This window comes from Artibeus jamaicensis, unplaced genomic scaffold, assembly GCF_021234435.1.
Source record: "Artibeus jamaicensis isolate MK-2021 breed Jamaican fruit bat unplaced genomic scaffold, CSHL_Jam_final contig_781, whole genome shotgun sequence".
Taxonomy (NCBI): Eukaryota; Metazoa; Chordata; class Mammalia; order Chiroptera; family Phyllostomidae; genus Artibeus; species Artibeus jamaicensis.
This window is the reverse complement of record NW_026521968.1, coordinates 5,624,829-5,648,512: the sequence shown is the minus strand read 5'-3', so window position 1 is coordinate 5,648,512 and position 23,684 is coordinate 5,624,829. Positions and strand designations below refer to the sequence as shown.

Here is a 23,684-nt window from a genome sequence, read left to right as displayed (position 1 = left end):
CATGTGTTGCCATTGTTCCCTGCCCCCCAACACACACACAGGCCTCAGAGAAGCCCCAGAGATGTCAAGCTTCCAGCATTTCAAAGCTTCAAGGATAGGGCAGAGTGTGGGATGAGTCTGAAGGTCCTTCTCTTGAAGTTGACGCTTTGTAACTGTTGACCAGCATCAATCATTTCTCCTTAGACCCTTCGCTGTCTTACCTGGTCCCATTCCATAATCTCCAACTTTCAAGGGCATTTATAAAATAGCTTTCTGACTTTGTGTCTAATGCCAATTCTCCTCTGCAATACTTGGTACAAGTCCATGAGTCTCTGTTAGAACACAGATCAAAGTCAATACCCTCAAGAACTGGACATGTAAAAGGCATGCATAAAGCCAAGTGAACATAAGGCCAATTGAGGGCAGTGGCAACCTTCTCAGCTCCACCCAGGTGTGTTTAAACAGGAAGGAGGGTCCCGTGTGGCCACACCTCATGATTTTTCAAGAGAAGACAAGCAGGGCATTTATGAAAACTTCCCAATTTTTCAACTTTGGCAACTAATAGAAGATTTTCAAGCACTGAGTACACAGAACAAAATGTTTCTGTGGACAGACTCTGGCTTCAAGACCACCTAGCATGTGACATCTACTATACTTTGATCTTTTCTGGATAGTTCACCTGGACCTGGAGATCCTGATTCTGCCTCAACCTTCACACCCCCAGCTGTCCTGCACAGAGGTACCACAGTGACCTTCACACCCCCAGCACAGAGGCACCATAGTGCCATTCCCCTAGTTCAGTCATCAGAGGCCAGCACTTTTCAAAACAAGCAAATGTCATTCCTTATACGTATACAACTCTCAGTGATTGTATAGTTTGTGTGGCTTTTAATTAATGAGTATTGGTCAAACTAGCAACTAGTAGAGATCCTGCCACTTGATACAAATTAGCCCTTCAATGCAATCAGATCCTTCTGGGATCTGGTGGGACACAGGGTTTGTAGTGTGACAAATGGTAGGAGGCCAGACTGGTACACGCTTCCTTAGCTGAGCAGAGTAAACATCTCCAAAGAACAGAAAAATGAAAGAAGAAACTGGACAACTCTCCACCTGCAAGACCCGAATTGTTTCGCTAGCCTCTGAGGCACCTGAAGGCAGGGGCAGTGTTCATTTTGTCCAGACGCCAGAGTGCTATGCAGAGTAAGAAAATAAAAATAGTATAAGCCCCACATACTCACACTTAGCCTTAGCTAGAAATAAAGTTGAAACCAGAGCCCATAGGAGTTTTTCAAATAGCAAACATGCTGAGACCCAAAACAAATTTTTTTGAGCTACTGACTCAAAAGCTTTGAAATCATAAGAACTGCCACTACATCCTATTATACAGATAAGAATGAGGACTAGAAACTATGGCCGGTTCTCTGTATCTGCGGGTTCCTCATCTGCACGTTCAATCAGCCATGGGCTAAAAAATACATTTTTTTAAAGTTATGTTGTGCTGATGTGTACTATGTAGTTAGGAATATCATGATTGCATCTGTACTGAACACGAACAAGCTTTTTTTTTGTCTACTTATACAGCATTTACACCATATGAAATATTATAATTAGTAGAGAGATTGTTAGATAGGACAAGGATCTCAAGGTCTGAGCAGTTTTTAATGAATGCTATTCTTACTAAGTAATAAAATGTAGCACAATTATTCTGCTGGCGTAGCTGTAACCCGATGAACTTGACCGGAACCCAACTATTAAGTTAATCCAACTGCAAAGAAGAAATCAACATTTAATTAACCAAACAGTACACACAAGCGGTGGCTAAGCCTCCCTCCAGGAGCCAGAGCCTTGAATGCGAAACCTGTCTCCTTTACACTTGCTGCAGGTAAATAAACTACCTAACAACAACCACGTCGAGTCTGTGACCAGAACACCCCAAGTGATGAACCCCTTGAGCTCAGTAACAAGATGATTTAACGTTATGGGAGGATGTGTATAGGTTTTATGCAAATATTATACCATTTTATATAAGGAACTTGAGCATCTGCAGATTTTGGTATCCGCACGGGTTCTGAAACCAATTCCCCGCAGGTACCAAGGGATGATGATATGCACACGCCAGATACCCTGACAACACTTAGGATTATGAACACTTGCCAGGCGAAGTGCCTCCCTTGGCAGTTTTATACTCATTCTATATCTTGTCCCCATAAAACAGAGTTATTTGTCTTTATGCAGCTCTTCCACGAGTCTATTTTAAATGTAATAGTTTATGGTTACATAACCTTTAGCTTGGGGGCTATAATGCTTGTTTAAAGAAAACTGTATTTTCTCATTGTATTTCCATAAGAGAAAACTGGATTTAAATTTACTCAACTTCATAATAAATGATCCATTGATTATGCCTTCAACAATCTTGTTACTAAGTCATCTTGCCAGGTAATAAATAGGTGGTGACTATTAGAAAACACTTAAAATAATAGAGCAGACATTCACTCTTTTTAGACAGCAGACTCTGATTCAGTGGGTCTGTGGTGGGGCCCATGTGTTGGTATTTTTAACAAACTCTTTAGTTGCTTCTGATGCCCCCAAAGTGTGGGAACCAGGCAGAAGGATTCCCCAACCGAGGTGTCCAAGGAACTCTTTCTGAATGATACCGGCAAAGTCACCAACCTGCCAAAGTCCCTAATATGCCTGTTTTTGTAAACAATTTCACTGTGATATAATTCACATACCACAAATTCACTCCTTAAAACCACACAACACAGAGATTTTTAGTATATTTCACAGACTCATGCAACTATCACCACTACCTAATTTTAGAACATTTTTATTACCTCGAAAAGAAAACCCCACTATAAGCAGTCCCTCCCATTCACCCCTTCCCCAGTCCCTGAAATCACTCATCCGTCTGCTTTCTGCAGACAGAAAGGATTTGCCTAACCCAGGCATTTCACGTAAATGGAATCACACCATACGTGGTGTTCTGGACCACTCTGCCTGGTTCTAGGAATTGTAACTCTACCCCCTGTGGCTAAGGGTGAGTGACGACCTTTGGAAAGTGAGCTGCAGGAGACAAAGCTTGTCTCTGGTAGCAAATGCTGCCTCAGTGTCCTCCCTGCCCCCAAAGCATGGTTGCAAGTCCTTGACAAGTAAGACCCCTCAGAGGAGGGGCAACCTAGGCCAGACAGGATCACTTGGGAGGCCATCATGGAAGGACTCGGTGGGCTTTGACAAAGAGCAATGGACTCTTGCCTCTCCCCCCTCTGCTTTGACAAAGCCTGAGTCCCCATGTCCTCTGGGAGAAGCACTTCCTGGCTCTAATCCCCTTAAGCCTGAATACCTGATGGGGAAGGGTGCAGCTCCTTGCCTTGCTAGAGCATGTCCAGGGGGAAAAATCTGGCATCACAAAGACTTCCTGATAAACCTGTGAAATCTGCTCTGCTGAGAGTGCTTTCATTGATAAGTTAAGGGTTCGAGCAGGAAACCCTAAAACTCTGTTCCTGACAGACTCTGACTCATAGTAAGCCCTCATATTTCTCTGAAATGTTATCTACTGTTTGATCCTTGCCACCCTGTATTCCTGTGTATTACAACCCAATAAAAGCCCCTGGAGGAGGGGGCTCAACGCCTTTTTTTTCCTGACAAACTGGCTACTGCTCAAGGCCTTTTTCCTCTGGGAAACTGGCCACCTCTCCTCCCCAAGCAGATTACATCATGTCTCAGTCATGTTTACTCTCATCTGTGGCACACGGGGGGACTTGTGAGGAAAGTCACCTCCACAGTGTGGCTTTTGTGCTTGGCTGCTTTTGCTCAGTATGATGTTTTCAAGGTTCATCCATGTGGTAGCACGTGTCAGGGCTTTGTTCCTTTCTATGGCTGGATAACATCCCCCTGTAGGGCTGTTATCTCACTGTAGGATACACGACATTTTGCTTTTCAGTCACCAGTGCACAAACATTTCGGTTGTTTCTTTCTGGCCACTATGAAAAATGCTGCTGCGAACATTTATATATAGGTTCCTGCGTGGATGTACGTTTTCTGTTCCTGTGGGTACGTATCTAGGAGTGGAACTGCTTGGTCACATTCCACATTCTTCTTGTTTCAATTCCCTATTTGAACTATTTGCTGCTTATCAGTGACTCCGCCCAACAGCCAAGAGGAAAGTTCTTACATAGTTTACCAAAAGCAGTCTTTTTTTCAAGTAACTCAACCTCCTAGAATACAGCAAACAATAAAATACTCTTTGTCTCTGTCTTTTGACTGTTATGGGTCCTCAATTTACTGGCAGAGTGAGTCTCTGACCCACTTGGCATCAGCCAAAATTCCAAGAGGTATATACTGGTCTTAAACACTGGTGAGAAAGGGGGTGGGGGTGGTGCTGTGCACTTCAGTATTAACATTACCAATTAAAGTGGATTCTCTGGAAGAAAACACAAAACCCAAAAGGAAGCAGATTAATGGTAAACTTTCAGGTCTAACAGCCTTCCACTAAGAAAAAAAACAAAGCCAAAATAAGAAAAGTTCATGAACACACACACACACACACACACACACACACACACACACACAATTCAATCAGCCAAATGAAAGCATCTTTTTTTTTTTTTTTTAAAGATTTTATTTATTTATCTTTAGAGGGGAAGGGAAGGAGAGAGGGAGAGAAACATCAATGTATGGTTGCCTTTCGTGTGTCCCCTGCTGGGAACTGGCCTGCAGGGAACCTGCCTGCAACCCTGGCATGTGCCCTGACTGGGAATCGAACCGCGATTGTCTGGTTCGCAGGCCCGTGCTCAATCCACTGAGCTACACCAGCCAGGGCGAAAGCATCTTTTTAGTCTCACATTTGTTCAACACGAATGGACAGAAGAAAATAAATTGATATTTTTTGGGTGGAGAATTTTCTCGGGGCAACTTTTATTAACAGAATTATCAGAGCTATTCCATCTCAGGAGTTAGGAAAATATCCAATTATTTGTAACAAAGCAAAGCTAAAAAAAAAATGCCTTTAAAAGTGTTCTACTGGAAAACTTACCCAGAAATTCACATTAGTTCTTAGTGCAATAAAGTTAAATGGGAATCTACTCATTTAAAGAAAAATTAAAACAAGAACCACTCAAGAAAACAACCAACTATTTGGCAAATAAATCAAAAAGCTCAAATCCTGCGTTAATCCTCCAAGTTTCACTTATAATCATAATAAAATATTTACACATATGGAATCTTTGTCAAAAGAGCTTGAAAACAATTCCCAGCTCTCTTGGGTTTCAGCTGACACTCTAATAGCATAGTTAAGTTCCCCTTAAAAATAAGTGTTATTTCAGGTAGTTTTTTTCTACTAATCTGTGAACTCAGCTATCCTTATTGTTAATTAAATCACCATTCCCCCATGCCCATCCTCCTGGATACTGAGGCAAAAAAATCCAAGTGTAGAAGACCAAGAACCCAGGTGTTTCCTGGCATATGAATGGCCAGACGACTTGGAGTAAGTCTCTTTACCATGTGGGGGCCTCCATATCCTCACATGTGAAATGAGTGGTTCTATTTGTTAGGCCAGGGATCATCGAACTTTTTCTTTCAAGAGCCAGATAATAAATTACGTTTGGCTTTGTGAATCGCATGTCCTCTGCTGAACTCTGCTGTCATCAGTCAAAAGCAAACAAGTTATATGCAAACAAAAGAGCATGGTGGGTTCCAATAAAAATTTATTTACAAAAGTAGGCCACAAGCTGAGCTTGGCCCATGGGCTGTTAGATGATTTGGAAGGATCCCCCAAGGATGAGTAAAAGTCACTGGATGCTGAAACCCTATGAATAATCAAGTCATCAAGGTGTGACAATGGAGAGAGAGGTAGACCACAGCAGGCAGGTCTATGGGAGTCTCTGCATCAGGACGTGGACACACTGGGTGCTACCTCCCATTTCCATCATTTTGGTTGGTACCTCACTTGTGCTCCACTGACCTTCATCATGGCCTCAACGAAGCGTCACTATGTGGGGGTAGAGTCAAGCTTTCTGAGAGGTTGCTGGGGTCAGATGATAGAATCCAAAAGTGTGGGGAAGTTTAGCCAATGGGAAATAGGAGATGAGAGGGAGGTGAGCAGATTCCACAACTCTGCTCTCTCACAGACAGATGACTCTTTGAAAGCCTTTCAGAGACAGGAACACACTTGCTGAGTGACCCCTGGGTCTCTGCAGTTCACTCTCAACACCAGCCAGCCCCTGGCATATCTTTGTCTGTCTCCCTTCCATCCCTCACCCACTCTCACTGCTCGGCTCAGACCTGCTAAGTAAGATGTTAACACTTAATCTTCACCTCCGGCGCCGCTTTCTAGAAAAATAGAGCTGTGGCATGCCACTCAAGTAATCTCCGTTCTTCAGCAATGAAAACCTTAGATGAAATCAACATAACTACTGGATTTAAAGTGTACAAAGACTAATACATAAGAGGTAAAATAGCAATTCATATATTAAACAAAACTAATCTTGGCCTTTATTCCTGGCTTGTAATACCCCTCCAATGTCCAAATGGTAAAATATGTCGTAAACAATATCTAAGCATCTCTCAAAAAAGAAGACCTGAATACCTACAACTATATCACTGTTAAGTGATTAAATGGGCACATCTGGCCTTCCAATTATAAATGGAACAAATAACAGTGTGCTGTATGTCTTGAAACGTCACTGTCCATTGTACAAGTGAGAGATCCCCCCCTTAACACCAGCACTTCAGGTCCCTGGACAGGGCAGGTTATTGATAACAGCTCACTATCCAGAAACTAAACACAATCCCAATTTTTGGCAATAGAGTCAACTTTAGTGAGAATAAAGCATTTTCTCAAATAGTACAGGACAAGCAATTTCCCGATAGCAGAAGCCCTACCTAGGGTCTCTGGAGCCTGAGCTCAGGGCCACCCTGCATGGTGAAACGCTCTGGAGAACCACAGACATGGAGAGATAAGGGCAGATGGGGACTTCCCAAAGTCTCATAAAAAGCATGCTTTGATGGTGTTACTGAAAACAAGAACATTATTATACAACTTACCCACTGAAACTCCCTCTTAGTTATCACTATTAAATAACCCTTGCTTTCCTCAATGATTTAAACTATCACCCCACCATAAATCTGATCTATACTTCAGTCTCTCTCACACTGTCTCTTGCTGACAACCTTTTCTCCCTTGTCTGTCCTGACATTGCCTTCTCCTGGATTCCACGTATCTCTGATGATCCTCTCGGTCCCCTTTGCCCCTCCCTTAAAAGTTGTGGGGCAGGGCTCTCCTGGAGGCGTGTCCTGCATAATCTCCAGCATTTGTGTGACTTCACTTCTCTGATGATGACATGCAAACACTGGGTCGCCCCCTGTAGTTGTGCAGGTTGGCCACCACACAACAGTGTCAGGCCAAGCAGGCAGATAGGGATGAAATCCACTCTACTCTCTGCTTGTCAAGCTGTGCATCCACAGAATGCCCCAGACTCCCACCTCCAGCCCAGATGTTCCCTGAGTCATAGCACCATCCCTCCAAACATATGCTAGCCATCTCTCCTGGAATGTCCCCCAAGGATCCATACACTCTACGTAGATTCATCTTCTTTCTTCCAAACCTGTTCCTCCCTGAGTCCCCCGTTTTCATTGCATGGCTGCAGCACACAAGGCAGAAAAGGCAGAAGAACTGGAGAGCTCTTCTTTCTCTGACTTGAAACATCCTGTCTGACAGAGTGTACCTCCTGCTCTGAAGCTGCAGCTGTAGACGTGGAGTTGACCTCATGACTGCTCTTATGTTGCCTGCCAGGCTCCAAGATTGCTCTTTTGAAACCCTTCACTATGCTGTGCAAGCGACCTTGCCACACTGTTCTGAGGTGTCATCCCACACTCTGGATGCCGCCATGGCTTTCTACTGCCCACAGGGCAAAGTCCCAACTCCTCAAGGTGCATCGGGGGGTCTTTCATGGGTCGGGCCCTTGACCCTCTCTCTCACTTCTTGGTTCCTTACCAAATATGTCAACCTTGCCTTATTACCCTGTCTTGGCTCATGCAATGACCTCAGCAGGGAACCCCTGAGTCAAGCTCCCCCTCTTTGAAGACTTGTTTGATACCTGGATAAAGTTGACGACACTCTCCCCTGAAGCCCTAAATTTCTATGCAAATACCTTCAATGCTTATTGGTTTCTCTGTTTCTCTGACCCCATTAGAATTGTGGTCTTTGGAGGCAGAGCTGGCCTCTCTGAGGAATCTATGTCCTCACAGCCTAGCTGAGCACTGTGACAATTCCCCTGCATAAAGTCCTAAGTGGATTTGAACATAAGCAGATTAGCCTGAACATGGTAACAGAAAGGTAAGTTGTGCTTTAAACCAGTTGTATTTGTAGGTGTTATAAAAACGAGGACAGAATACCTGTTGTGTCCAGGCACCCTCTACGAATGAAGTGATTAGGGATTAAGGGAGATGAAGTATTTGGGGGGGAAGGTGGACAGACAAGAAGAAGAGAGGAGTGGTCCGTGGTGGCTTTAGCAGGACACTGGTGGCCTCTGCTTCCTGGGCAGTGGTACACGGCTCTGGCCTGACTCACTGGCAGGAGAGATCCAAGAGCTGGAGCAGAAGAGTAGACACGGTAGACTCAGTTGTGAGGAGACACAAAGTCAAACATCAGGAGGTCAGATAAAGGTGGGTGTGTTAAGAACAAGTGGCTGTTCTAAGAGGTACTTTCCTGACAAAAGGCAGTAAGGTTCAAAACCTTAAAAATCAGTCCAGCAACCAAGCAAAACCAGTCTAAGTAAGGATTCCAGAGAAGACCCAGAGAGACAGCCAGGCTTCCCATTCCCTTAGATGAAGGGGCAAAATCCTCAACATGATGTTCAAGGTCTATACAACTGCTCCAAACATGACTAACTCTTTGCTAGGAGGAAGGCAATTCCCACTGGCAACCCCTTCCTGCCGACCTAAGCTGAAGGCAGCTCCTCCTCTAGGATGCCTCCCCTGAGCTCCCAGGGCCTCAACTGAACTTGCTTTCAAAACACCCTGGGCTTTTCCTTCACAGCCCCGCTCAGAATTGTAATAAAATATGTATTCATTTAAATTCTATTTCCTCTATAAGAAGAAGCCCTTTGAGGGCAGGGACTGATTCTGCTTTATTATTATATCCCCAGCATTCAACACTCTGCCTGGAACATGTTTGAGGCTCACTAAGTGTCTGTTGAATGAAGAATTCAATCAAACAAAGAATGAATTAAACAGTGAATGAATAAAACTGGCATGGGTCTAGGATGCAAGACCAAGGAGCCAGGGTCACTGTGAGCACATCAGAGAAGGTGGGAAAGGGGAAGTAGGCCAGTCCTGCTGCAGAGGACAGAGAGACTAGAGCAGAGGCTGGCCAGCAACACGGCCTGTGGACCAACCCCAACCCCAGCCTCGCCCTCCACTGTCTATCACACAGCCTGTGAACTCCTAAACTAACACCATCTTTCACATTTTTAAATGGCTGAAAAAGACCATTTCATGACATGCAAAAGTCATCTGAAATTCACATGTCAGTACCCATAAAAAAAGCTTTATTGAAACAGAGCTGTGCCCATTGGTTTATGTCTTGTCCGTGGCTGCTTTCACATGGCAGTGGCAGAGCTGAGTCTCAAGGGCCCCCCGCTCCTTTAACAAAAGAATCTGCTGAGCTCCAGCCTGGATATGTCTCTTGACATTGCTGTATGGCAGGGTCCATAAAACGCCCTGACCCAGCGGCACATGCGAAAACTTGGGCCTCAGAGAAAAGCTGCCACCTGCTGTCAGTTAATGCAACATGGGACTTAAATGAAGGGGACTTTCATAAAGAGGAGCTGGGTAAACTAATGGCATCATACACTAGCAATGGACTAGTACACAGCTGTCTTTAAAAATGAGTTAGGCTGGAATGTATAAGTACACAGAGATGTCCGGAGTACATTGTCAAAGCAATTCATAAAACAACATGGAGAGCATTTCCCAGTTTATTAGAAAGAATAACTGTACATGTGTTTAAAAGATGAGAAAATAAGAATATCTGGGAGAATATGTCTGGTAAGTAGTTCTAGGGTATTGGACCAGGGATTTTACTTTTAAATACTTCTGTAGTCACTGAATTTTTTACTGAGAATATGTTGTTCTCTAATTTAACACACACACACACACACACACACACACACACACACGGTGATTTTAGAAAGCCACTTTTACCCATAGCAGGGATCTAAATTCTTGATGATCTCAGGATCATGTGGTCCAATTTCTGCTTTTTGGGGAACTGCACATAAACACTTTCTTCTGAAACTTCAAAGTCTGATAACAGTGCAAAGCTGCTCATATATTTGTTTTGAGGAAGCTCAAGATTAGAATGGTCAGAAATAGTTCTACTTCCCTTTTCCTAGAAACCCTGGTTACTATGAACACCCCTCTCAAGCTCACGGAAGGCCAGGTTGCCAGGGGATATGAACAAACTTGCCACCCGAGTGGCAGCTGCCAGCTGCTGTCTCTGTTGCTCCCTCTCGTAGCAGCTGGCTCTGTCACCAGGTCACCAAGGGCAGGTTTGTAATCATCTATCACATTAATGGTGCAGCTGGCCGGGGCAAGGTGTCCATAAGACAAGGAAGGTGAGAAGCCAAGACTGAGCCAACAGGTAGATTTCAGGTTCCGTCTTGGCACACACATCTCTGATTTCTTCTACGTCTAACTTTCATGTTTCTAACCTTTGATCGGTCGTGACAGTTTCCTCAGGGAGTCATGGAGGTCAAGAGCCAAGCCATTAGCTGGTTTTGTTCTGCCCTACCCGGCACGGGTCTGGGACACTCCTCTGCCCACTGTGCTGTAGTGACCTGCTACACCTCCTTCACCCTGTAGCCAGCACCCGGGATCCCGGGGTCGTTGTGGTGAAGGCCCAGGAACTCTGTGATAACTGGGGGCACAGAGGTACAGTCTGAACCCAGTTCAGAAATCCACATGGAACCTGTGTTTTCCATTAAAACACCAAATCCATAAGTAGCCCCAGCATTTCCCAAAGAACATTCCAAGAAACACCAGCCAGTGAAAAAATTCAGGCAAGAGAAAGATGCTGTAAAGTTGGGAAGACTTCACACTTGCAATGCCTGTTTAGGAACTTCTGTATCATTGGAAGATTTTATTTATTTTTTAGAGAGAGGGGAAGGGAGAGAGAAAGAGAGGGAAAGGAACATCGATGTGTGAGAGAAACATCAATCAGCTGCCTCTCATACGTGCTCCAACTGGAGACCAAACCTGCAACCCATGCATGTGCTCTGACAGGGAATCAAACCAGCGATGCTTTGTGGGACGATGCCCAGCCAGCTGAGCCACACCTGTCAGGGCTTCCCTGTCATTTAGTACATTTAAAATCCCAAGACAGCACACAGTAGCTAAACCTGTTCAACTTGACTTAAACTAGCTGCTGACCACAGAACCTTTCACGATCCCAATCCAGAAAACAATCCAGAAAATCCTTCCACAACATGAAGTTGAGTTCAACAACCACACCTGAGTAGCTGTACAGGTCTGAGGATGTTGCCAACCTTGAAGGGCAGGTTTCCTAGTCAAGGCTCAGATCCCTACCACCTAGCACTGTGGGAAAAGCAGCATTTGGAGTAGATTTCTGAAGAAAAAGTCTTTAAAAGCTAAGAGGTAGAGGATGGAGGAGAAAACCTGCCCCTTCAGAGAGACAGAAGCCCGGGGGTGGTGCAGTATGCTTCTCAGAGCGGGACTCACCATTGGTGGTTGTGTTGACATAGTAACGCCGGCCCTGAGGAGACAAGTAGCTTTGCCAGCCCGGCGGAAGGATGACGGTCTGGCTTTCCTCTCCGGGCGGAGGGGGGACCATTCCAGGCTTCTGTTGAGGAGGAAAGAAAAGGTCACACATGTTTGGCCTTTTTTCAACTCATTTCAACCAGGAAGTCAGAGGCAGATGAAGTCCCCCTGGAATAGCTCGATGTTGTGGGGTGTGTAGCCCACAGGCCTCCCTAAGGGAGGTCATAGGCCACACTTGAGTGACTTTGGCAGTTGTCAGGGCATAAGGTGTGAGAAACACTTGCTTCCTCAGAGTCCCTGCAGAAGAGACAGGATCCCCTAGAGTAGGGGTGTCAAAGTCATTTTCACCAGGGGCCACATCAGCCTCACAGTTGCCTTTCAAAGGGTCGAATGCAATTTTAGAGCTGTATAAATGTAATTACTCAACTAGGGGCAAGGACCTTGGTGCTGCTGCCACTTAGAAACAAGGAAGAGGGCCAGATAAAACAAGGTGGAGGGCTGGATTCAGCCTGGGGACCTTGTGTTTGCCACCTGTGCCCTAAAGGATGGGTTCTCCTAGATTGCCAGTCAGTTAACAGAGCTGGACTTTGGCCTCTGTTCCCCCCAGGAAACCACTCCCAGGGCTGCTGCCCCTCCTGCAGGGGGAGGCGCTGATGCCCCCGGCTAAGATAACAGCTTGAAAGTGAGCCGCAGAGCCACGGCTCCCAGACAGCTCAGCTTTCTGCACACTGCAAAGCCTTGTGCTCCTGTGTCCTGTGGAGCCCTGCCTGCCCTCGGTGGGATTGGCTCAGTCCTCGCCACTCCAGGGACTTCGAGGAAACACGGCTTCCCCAGGGCCTCTGTGTGTATTTCATTATAAAGTTTCACAATTTAATAAAAAAACCTTTCCTGATGCCCTGAACACTTCCATCTCCCATGCCTGTTAACCTGCAGTGCCTCTTGGATTCAGCAGCAGAGACTGGCTTCTGTACTGCCCAGTGCTAGGGAATGAAGAGCAGCCAGGGCAGGTGGTCTTCTCACCAGCACAGTGTGTCCATGGAGCCCAAGCACACACCTGAGTGTGCTCACCTGGGCCTCTCCCAGATTGGAAGATGGTCAAAATATATGCGAGACGAATGGCCTGATGATGAGTACAGTGTGTGAGTGTGTATGAGTGTGTGTGAAATAGTCCACATACAGGAGATACACATTTTGGCTGTGTAGGGATGGGAGCAATGTAGAAATAGGCATATTGGGGCTTGACTGAAGAAATAAGTATTTTAGAGTCAGGTTGCTTCTGCTTGAGTCATAGCATATGGAATGGGAAGACTGGACTGGGGCTTGTCCAAATTACCTGGGAGAGAATGGGAAATTGTGAAAGGGTATTAAGCAAGGGTCAGAGACTAATAAGGCCAGAAGAGGCTGCAGAGGTGAAGGGGGCCCAGGAGCACAGTGCACCCCTCTAGCCTGGGGCTCCATCCTGCCTTAGCCCGAGTAGCCTGTGACCCAGGGAGATGCCACCACTGGCTGCATCTACTTCTGCATGTACAAAACGAGGAAGATACTGGCCCAACTCTGGAAGACACTATGATTAGCAATGAAAAAGTGGGCTCTAGGGGAGTGCCTGTCCCCAACGATGCTCCACGCATGGGGGTTTCTGGTGGGAGTGGGGCTGTCTAGATGCCAGATGAGACCAGGCGTCAAGCAGCCTCTGCCTGCTGTGGCATGAAGTTCACCCCAACCTCACCATCACTGCGTCTAAAATGTCACCATGAAGGGTCACTCCTCCCAGGTTTCTGTTTCCAAGATGACCTGACTGAAAAGGCGAACATGGGCCAGCTGGGGTGGTTAACACGTTAAGACGCTGACTACTATGCTCTGGTGAAAAGGCTGGTGGTGAGGAGAACTCTCCTGAGCTGCACTGGTTGAGCAGGTGGACTGATCCTGCTGACCCTCTGTGCCCACCTGGGAAGTAACAACGACACCTATCCCATCTCCACAATCGCATGGTGCTTTTCTATTTAGAATGGCTCTGGTTGATGTTGATTTATCTAAATAACCCCATAGGGCCAGGAGAGGCTCTGGTTTACATTTGGGGACACGGATGACTGAAGAGGTACCATTCCTGCTACCTCTTTGAGGTCTCCCCACATGGGAAATGCAGAGCCCACCAGTGTGAACACTGTAGAATATGCCTGCAGGCCCCTTTGATATAAAGCCAGGAAGGGCCAAGGGGTACTGAAAGAGGGGAGGAGGGCATCCAGGACAATTTCCTAATTTGGACAACGTGGCAAAGGTGGTGTCTACATCCCCCTCCTGTATGGCCATTTGCCCCCAGTATGCCTCCCATCTGACTGTGCTTTGCCTCCATCCCCCAAGGCAGCCGGTCTCCTTGCCTATCCCCTCCCCCAGGAAGAAGTTATTCCTGTTGGCTGGACTGAAACAAGTCAGGAGTCAAAAGATGTGGAGACAACTGGGTACAGAGCCAAGAGAAGCGAAAATAGTGCTCCCACGCTTGTGCACCCATGTTCTAGCATTATCCACAATAGCCAATGAGTGGGTAAACACACACAAAAAACATTCAGCCGTCAAAAGGGATGAAGTACTGGTACATGCTACAACATGGAGGTTCCCTGAAATCATGCCATGTGAAATAAGCTAGACACAAAAGGGCAAATATTGGATGATTCCATTTATATAAAATGTCCAGAATAGGAAAACCCATAGACATGGAAAGCAGGTTAGTGGTTACCAGGGGCTGTGGGGGAGAGGGATGGATACAGGGTTTCCTTTTTGGGGTGAAAATGTTTTAGAACTAGATATTGGTGGCGGTTGCACAAAACTGTGAATGTGTCAAAGTCACTGGTGATAAATCTTACGTTAGGTGTATTTTACCACAATAAAAAAAATTAGAAAGACGTAGACAAGGCAGAAATGGGTCTCCCAACCTGCGGGTTCTCATTTAGAAGACACCAGCATTACTGCCCCGGCCTCAGGGCTTGGGGGTGCAGGCTCAGGGGAGAGCTAGCTGCTCACAGCGGTTGAGAGGATACAGCATGAGCAAGTACTCGATAATGAAGGTCTCTGCCAAACTCATTTTTCTAATTAGCCTGCTTCCAAGTTAAAGCCTCCCTTCCTTTCCTTAGTCCTGTGGCTTCTCCCTTCCATTTTGTCAGCTTTTCCCCATAGGAACAGGACTGAAAAGCAGGGGCGACACAGGCCCTCTGTATAAGGAACAAGGTCAGAGGTAGAGAGGAAGCTGTCTCTCGTCTCAGGAATCCTTCACTGCATCCACTGACAGCTTGCTGGGAGTTCTACAACGCTGCCTCTCCCCCAAAGGGCTACCCCCAGGGTGCAAGGCTCAGGGTCATCGTCCCTGGGCCTCCTTCTTCAGTAAACAACCCATCCTCAGAGATTCCGAGTTAAATGGGATCTTCCACCCCCTAAATGGATGCATGTGTGTGCATACACTCACCCTGTCTCTTCAAGAGGTTTCTAGACCACTCCAGGGCCCTAGTCTAATAAGTACTCAAGAAATGGCTGCACGTAGATCCCATTTCTGCCCATCGATGATGACTGGCCACTCACCAAGTGTCGGTAAGTGGACAGGGTCTGGGTCAGGTGCTTTACACACTCGTCTCTAATCTTTACAGTGAGTCTGACACATAAATGCCATTTCCCCCCCATTTTCAGATGAGGGATCTGGAACTCAGAGAATGTATTAACTTGCCCCATGGTGCACAGCTAATTAAATAAAAACCAAATTTGAATATGTTAGCTTTGTTCTAGATACCTCCATTCAGTTACCTAAATCCAGGCTACCCTCAGTCCCTCTTCCCTGAGCTCTCCGTAATCAACTCCATTTCTTCACCTGGACCAGCTGACATCCTCACTCTCACCCAAGCAGGGTGACAACTCAGGCCTGATCTTCCTGCCAGTCGCCATCTCCAAGAGTGCACATGCCTTCCCAGGAGACGGGCAAAAATATCACCACCCACAGCCAAGCAGTCACGTTCCCTCACGGTGGGCCGACTTCCTTGTTTCCTTAGTTAAAACAACACAACAGGAGAAACTGTCCTTTTAATAATGGCCACCCATTTCCCTGGGGGGAAAAACGAGCAGGCCAGCAAAGGGAAGTCACTCCGATATTAACAGAAATCCCCCCACGACAGTGTTTTTCAAAGTGTGATTCTCCAGCTACCCTGTCAGTCACCAGGTATGTGGGTTAAAGTGTAGATTCCAGAGCCCTGATCCAACCACGCAAACAACCTGGAGCCTAGAAAGCCCTTTTAACATGTGCCCTAGGTGAGTCTTATGCTCACTGCACTCAGAAGAGACCAGTTTGAACTTCAGAGGGAGCAACTAAGAGATAACACTGCTTCTGATATTAAAACCAGGAACATAAAATTTTAATAGGCACAATTTATAAGAAGATAGTTGTTTAGCTACACAGCTACTTATTAATGAAAAGAATCCTGTCCCCTAGCACAAAGCCTTCAGACGGATGATCTTCAGAGAGACTCAGCCTTGTCTGTGCAGGCTCCAGTTTGTGCCGACCCCACACCCAGCTCCCCAGTCTCCCCCACTCTTCAAGTTCAACCCAGGGCTCTTCCGCTCTCAGGAGGTTTCTGGGAGCACCTGATTCTTACCTTCTACAGGTGTGAGCAAACGTTACTTGCCGATGTTAACGGGTGGTTGTCAGACACTTGATTTAGCAGCCAGATCAGACAGTTTTAAAGCCCCCTGTACAGCGTCTTCTCACACCCCAAACCCAGAAGCAATAGAAGCTCTAAAGAAAGGCATATTCATCCGGCCCCACACCCCCACTCCCAGATCTATATATAACAGGTCTGAAGTTGTCTGCCTAACAAGCCACTTTCTGGCAGCCCCGTTGCCATGGCAATGACTGCTAATGAGCCCAGTGCCGTGATTGGCACTGCTTGAAAGCTCCTCCGTACAGAACTCTCCAGCAAGTTCCCCCTTCCACATAGCCACATAGCCAGCTGGACAGCAGGAACCAGGCAAAGGTGTGGCTGCGTGGGCCTGGAAGGCCTCATCCCTGGAACCAGTCCCTGGGAGCCATGAGGAATCCTGGACCCAGTGGCCAGGAGTGGCCTCCACTGTCACTCACAGAGAATCAACCAATTATAAGGACGGGGCTGCAGGGGAGACACCAAGAAGACCAAGGCCCAGCTGGGCCAGAGACTGGAATCATGTCCACTCTATAGCTTTCTGGTGGAGAGACTCCTGCACAAAGCTGGGACAGCTACCCACAGAAAGATCATTGCCTCTGGCTACAAGCTAAGACACAAAGCGTGAAGCAGGGACCCCTCCCCCCGGGCTGCTGCCAGCCTGAGGGTCTTTGTCTACAAGAATATTGAGTACTTCTCCCCTGCCTCACAGGTAAAAGTATGGTTCTCTCTGGCTATGGAAGCCTTTCTATTCATTCAGAGAGAGCAACTCATAGAAAATAGCTGGAGAGGAAGCAGGGGACATGGTGCATTCTGGGAAATACATCTCCACACGTAGTTTCACAGGTAGAAGGGACAGGATGAACCCTGGCAGTGCCTTCACGTTCTTCTAAGGGTACGGAATTTGGAGACCTGGCCGAAGGAAGGAGAAGTAGCCCCACAACAGAGACAGACTGTAAGACTGAAGAAGGCAGGGCCACATCCTTGCTCCTAGTTTAGTCCCAACATAATGCCCAGAATGTGGGAGGGAAGGAAGGAGGGAGGGAGGGAGGGAGGGAGGGAGGAAGGAGAGATTCTAGTAGAAGCTGGCCTTTAAACAGATTTGAAGAAGCTAGTTCACCAAATAAGTAAACAGAGAATGGCAGTCCAAGCCATGTGTGTGTCCCACCTGTGAAGAAATCCCAGCTTTTAGTGGGTCTGACTGAATGGACAGCTAGACACTGAATACAGGAGGTAGGGGAGACAAGATAACTTTAATGGCAGCAAACAAATTGAGGAACAGTACCCAGAAGCCTCAGGAAAAGTGCCAACCTCTAATCCTGATCTCAGATAATACACAGGAGGAAAATTCCAGGAAACCATTTAGCAACTTCAAAAGGGGGCAGAAAGGTAAAAAATCATAAGGAGAAAATAAACTAATTCAAAAGTGACAAATTGGTTTGAAAAATAATACAAAATGATATTACAAAGGAATGGGAAATTATCAAATTGTAGGAAAATCTAAAAGGTAGGAACAGAACATCCATATTGGTTGCAATAGCATATAGAATTAGTATTGCAAAGAAAAATTAGTTATGTACAAAATAAATCCAAGAATTTTTTCTCAGAATGCAAAGGAAATGGAAAAAAATGAAAAGAGAGAGAAAGAAGAGAAAGCCAAGATATGGGTGTGAGGTGTTCCTACAGAAGAGACGAGAACAAAAGTATAACAGAAAAGACACACTATAAGCAAAGGTTGTAGAGGGGGAGTGGAGACCTTCTGGGACCAAAAGAAGACAAACCCGTGCAGTGGGGAAGGTCCGGCCCTGCTCCAGGCAGGCGGAACCCAGCGCGCCCACACACCCTAGCAAGCTGCTGGGTCAGCCAAAAGCCCATTTAGTTTTTTCCATAAAATAAAAGACATCTTTTTCATTTTCACCAATAACTTTATTTATTTGGGTATTTTGAATACGTTGGCTATCTCCCATGTGGTATAACTTTGATTTTTCTCTGTTAATGTCTCAATTTGATTGCTACCAACTTCAACTGCTCTATCTGACCACAGAGTGTCATCCAGAGAGAAATCTCCAGCATGAAACTTCGCAAACCACATTCAATCAGCCATAGCACCTTTTCCACACACTGCACAAATCTTTCTCATTTTAGTTGCCTTTTTACCTTTCTTGAAATAATAAAAGCATAATATGCCAAAAAAGTTGCATATTTTCTTCCATCTTTGATATTAAAATGGCTACACAATAATTCACCAATTTTGATGATTTTTTAATGCACGCCAATATGACAGCTGTGGCAATACAATCTAACAAAATTGTTTTGAATAAAGGCAACTAAGTGCTATCAGAGACATCTTACGAAAACAACCAACCAGCCAACCAAACGAACTTTTTGGCCACACAATAGTTACACATCAAAGATGAAGATGAAGTCCTATTGTCGTTTCAATGGGAGGAGGGTGTCTCAGATCAAGGAGCAAAAATAAAGCCACTCGCAGACTTCTCGGCAACCTCACTGCAAAAGATGCCTCTGGGTGATTACGTGAAAAAGGTGAGGCCCTCCAGTTCGGCCACACTGTCTTTCACAGGTAATGTGACTGGAACACCTTCCTTTATGGACAGGGCATCAAGAAAGGTACCATGCTGTGACCTCCTTAGTAAAAGTGCTTAAAAGATGTGCTCCAACTACCTTAAAGATTAAGACAAAGATGAAGGAACTATCCAAGGTAAAAATGACCAGGGCTAAATGGGAAAGCAGCTCAGAAAAAGTGTAAATAATTATAAAAATCGAGTCACAGAGTGTGTGTGAGCCCCTATTCTCAATATATAGTGTAAAAAAGTGAAATAACCTGGACTGCAAATTCCACATAACACTGGAAAAGATCGGGAGGTGAGAGAAAAAAGGAGGACCCCAAGAACAACAAACCCAGAGCCCTGCTCTAGTCTTCCACCCAATAAAGACACACCTTCCTCTCCCTCCTGCCACGGCCATGGGGTGCCCGCCAAAGCTGCTCCCACCTCTGCTCTTGTCTCTTTCTTGGAGAAAGACAGGTTTCCAGCCAGAGAGAACATGGCGGAAGGGAAGGGTCACTGGAGACCGCAGACTCTTTGCTGTGCCCAGGGGTTGTGAGGCTGACCACCAGCCACCTTTTATTGGCCCGTGGCAACCATCTTCCACATGGAGTTCTGAGCCCTGAATTCATTATCAGGGGTGTCCCACCTGCAGCTCATGGGCCACAGGCAGCCCAGGATGGCCATGAATGTGGCCCAACTCAAAATCGTTACTTTACTTAAAACATTATGAGATTTTTTTTTGTGAGGAAGTGTCACATTGTATTTAATGTCTAGCCCAAGACAACTTTTCTTTTTCCAGTGTGGCCCAGAGACGCCTAAAGGTTGGACACCCCTGCTAGGTGAACAGGGAGGGACCACAGCACTTAGTCAGCTTCGGGAAGCCCATGGCTTCCTGAAGACGTCGTTAGTACTGCCTTTGGCAGTTCTTGGAGCATTCCAAAACCCAAAGGCTGCTCAGCACTCAAAGATGGCTATTTCCTGGCCTGAATCTGAGCATGTCTGCTTCCCGGGAGATACTTTGGTTGGGATGTCTGGCTGAAAAGGGGGTCAAGGGCATGAGGCTCATCTCTAGCTTTTTACCAATAAAATGCCCTTCTTCCTTCCACTTCTCTGTTTGCCGAATTTTTCAGTAAATGTGATGGACTTGTCAGAGGTTTAGACAAACGTTCCAGTTGTATTAGAAATCACCCCTCTTATTAAAAATGAGCTAGTTAGCCCAGACTGGGTGGTTCAGTTGGTTGGAGTGTAGTCCTGTATGCCACAAGGTTGCAGGTTCCACTCCCATTCAGGGTGTGTACAGGAGACAACTGATCTGTTTCTCTCTCATTTCTTCCTTCCTTCCTTCCTTCCTTCCTTCCTTCCTTCCTTCCTTCCTTCCTTCCTTCCTTCCTTCCTTCCTTCCTTCCTTCCTTCCTCCCTTCCTTCCTTCCTCCCTCCCTCCCTCCCTTTATTCCTTCCTTCCTCTCCCCCTTATTTTCTCTTTAAAATAAACATAGCCTTGGGTAGGGATTAAAACAAAAAGATCTGGTTAGCAGAGCTGTTTCTTTGAATCCATTGAAGGAACTTTCCAAACCAGGCTTTAAATACTTTAATGCAAATGTCCCCAGAACCCTTCCAAACCCGGTACAACCCAAGTGTCCTCAGGCCTCACTGTTCAGGGAGGGTGGGTGGGGACACCTTCCCAGCACTGGCTTGAACCTCGCCACTGCTCGTGCCAGATTTCCACCCAGAGCAGCCTCCCCAGAAGGGATCTACAGGCTCCCCGATGGTGACTCACTGAGCTTCCCAGCTCCAGTTCCCAGAGAGCATCTGCCATGCTCTTCCTTGCTGGCATCAGCTAACTTCCCCCACACCATCACCCCACCCTGTCACTGTCCTCTGTCCACAGAGCTGCTAGAGGAAGCCTTACACTGTGATGTCCCTGGTTAGGGCCAGGGGACTTTTCTTTTACCACTCACAAGCCTGCCAGCCATGGGCATGAAGGCCAAACCCCTTCAAGCACCACAGCTGTGTCGAGCTCCTGAAGACAAGGGAGGGTCCCAGCCTCCCTGAATAGCTATCTGCAAGCCAATCAACTCACGCAGCCTATTTATCAGGACCAGGCAGGGAGAGGACACAGAACAATAAACTCTCTTTTCTGACCCTAAAAAGGAATGGAATGATCTGGTTGCCCAGGAATTTTGATGAGCACGATTATAGTGTGGTCCTTGCAAGGATACAGAAAATCAACCCTCCCAGGAAAACTTTCTAAGCTGGAAAACATGGGGTCTCCACTGGAGCAAGGATTGATGAAAAGTTTCTCAAGGATGAGTTGGGCAGCTCCTCTTGGTTCAGAAGCCATTTCACTACCTGAAGTATCTGGGGTTATGGAGCAAGAGGTCAGAAGGACTGCATCAGGTGGGAAGTGGCTTCCATGACAGCTTCACAGGCATTCCTGGCTGAGCCCTTAATTCACTGATACTGGCAGAGAGATTTTTATTATTGTTGCACCTGCTTTACAGATACAACATTGAAGGGCCAGTGAATAGGGTTCCAGAGGAGACAGTGTAAGAAACAAAGGACTCTAGATGTTGGCGGACTTTCTGTATCTGAGTTGGCTGCTGCTTTCGCTGGTGACATCTACCCAGTGGGACCAAACAGTGTGACAGGGATCTGAGAGACACCCACTCTTCAGCATCTCTTCAGAGAATCTCAGCATTGCCCAAAGAGCAGAAGTGTGCCACCATATATCACAGTCACTGCTGCCGCTTCCTGAGGTTTGGAGCAGGTGCCCAGAGGCCTCACAGCTGTTTAGGGCCACTCAGGGGAAGGGGGTTCCCACAGGTGCTCCTGGAATATGGGAAGCAGTGGTCACTTCCTCGCCTGGGCATCTGGAAGGTTTGGGGAATTCCAGAGAAAGCCCCTGAGTTTTGCCCCATTTCTAAGGCCTGATTTTGATGTTCCACAGCTATAAAGGGCAGGCTGGTGAACCTGTTCCTGCTTCTGAGCAAAAGAACCTGATGGTTCTGCTCACCAGCTTCGGATTAATAGAGACATTTTATTCAAACACTTAACTTCCTGACAGCCTGCTGAGGAAGGTTGGTCCCTTTCCTCCTCCTTCTTCCCCAGAAAATAAACATGGCATGGGCCCCTCTGTTGTGCCACCTTCTCCACGGAAGCATCAGCAGGCAGCACGCAGGCCTAGGCAAAAACAGGCTGTGTCCCCAGACAACGAGCTATAATCGAGGGTCCCGCTGCCTCTCTGGGCCCCTGTTTCCTCGTCTGTGAAACCAGAGGATGCCAGACCTCAAACACAGGGTTCCACCACCTGAGGACCATCTTTCATAAGAGACCAAAACCACCATGAGGGAAATTCCAAGGCACTGAAGTGACCAGTACAAGCTTACAAAAGCAGCAGCCACATAAGCCAAAGAGATGACAAAGGCCTCCTGACAGGGACATAAGTGTTCATGAAACATCACTTCATTTTTTTGTAGCATGTCTCTCCAAACTTTTTGGGGTTCTAAAGAGGAAGAAGTCTCAAACTCTTTGGGCCTAGATATACGGTTTCTTGTAGTCAGCCAAGTCCGATTCAACTGCAGGGAAAGAAATGCATCTTTCCCTGCAGCCTCTGAGAGGCCCATAAAGTAAAGTAATTTCACAACAACTGGGAATCACTAAATATATACCCAAACCGAGGTACTGAAGTGTGTGCAGTATCCCTCATACCCTCTTTGCCACAGGCCACTGTTCAGGCCACTGTATGGCTGAAATGTCCTTATCTGTTGTAGGAAGAAACTGGGCTTGAGCTTAGTACTTTCCATCATCCTAAAGAACCTCAACATACACCCTAGATTTTCTTTACTAGTTTTATCACTAAAAGATTCCTTAGAAGATGCTTCTGAAGGACATTTTGAGGTTCGGTCACCGACAACAGATTGCCTCCCTAGAAAGCTCTGCATAGGGTAAAGGCCCCTCCAGATGAACACTGGGAAATTTCCTTTGCAGAGGGAAAAGCCTGAGAGCGAGAGAGTTTTGTCAACCCTTAGTATCAGAAGTGGGAAAAAAGGAGAAAAAGATATACTTGTGAAGCCCCTCCCCAGCCTTCTTTTAGTATTAAAGCGTAAAACCCCAAAATGCCCTATGTAGCTGTGTCTGGCACTTTCTTTTTTTTTTTAAGTTTAATTTTTTATAGTAGTTTTTGGTATAGGGTCCCCTTAATCCCCCCTCCCCCCAGCAATCGCCACTCAGTTGTCCATGTCCATGAGTCCTTTTTTCTTTTTTGCTCAATCCCTGTGTCCCTTTTCTAAAGCTGTTATGACTCTGAAGGAAATCATGTAAGCAAATCTATCAAGCATTCCGTTTCATTCAAAACAGGCCGAGGCAGTGAAGTGAAGAGGGAGTTGAAAGTTGCCCGCTCAAGCTGTCACAGGCTCATTGTACCTCACGCAAAGCAGCCTGCCAGGAAGTTCAAGGGCAAGAGAGTAGCTGCTGCCCACAGATGCCCTGGAGGCAAGAGCAGACCTCCTTGGGGAGTGGGGGCCCTTGTAGAGAAAGGGCAGCTCACAGGTGGGTGCCTCTGCCGCCTGCCTGGGGCTGCGATGCAGCTGGTCCAGCTTTGAGGTTTCGAGACACAGGTACCAAAAGACAACCACAGCAGCAAGTCCTCTCACCAGAGACTCACTGCAGCCCCTGTGCAGTGCTGACACCTGCG

At 46.5% G+C, this 23,684-nt stretch overlaps 1 protein-coding gene across 7 annotated transcripts in view; it reads right to left on the bottom strand.

Annotated features, from left to right (window-relative positions):
- GAS7 (growth arrest specific 7) overlaps nucleotides 1–23,684 on the bottom strand; it is a 208,885-nt gene that overhangs the window by 67,184 nt on the left and 118,017 nt on the right. For 5 of the 7 annotated variants that reach the window (XM_037155061.2, XM_037155064.2, XM_053672673.1 and 2 more), the window contains exon 2: nucleotides 11,716–11,836. The exons of 1 other annotated variant lie outside the window; for it this stretch is intronic. In XM_037155061.2, coding sequence (XP_037010956.1) covers nucleotides 11,716–11,836 — 121 coding nt within the window. Of the gene's footprint in view, nucleotides 1–11,715; nucleotides 11,837–16,382; nucleotides 16,431–23,684 lie in introns of those variants that run through there. One more of the 7 variants, XM_037155063.2, reaches the window with a different exon arrangement.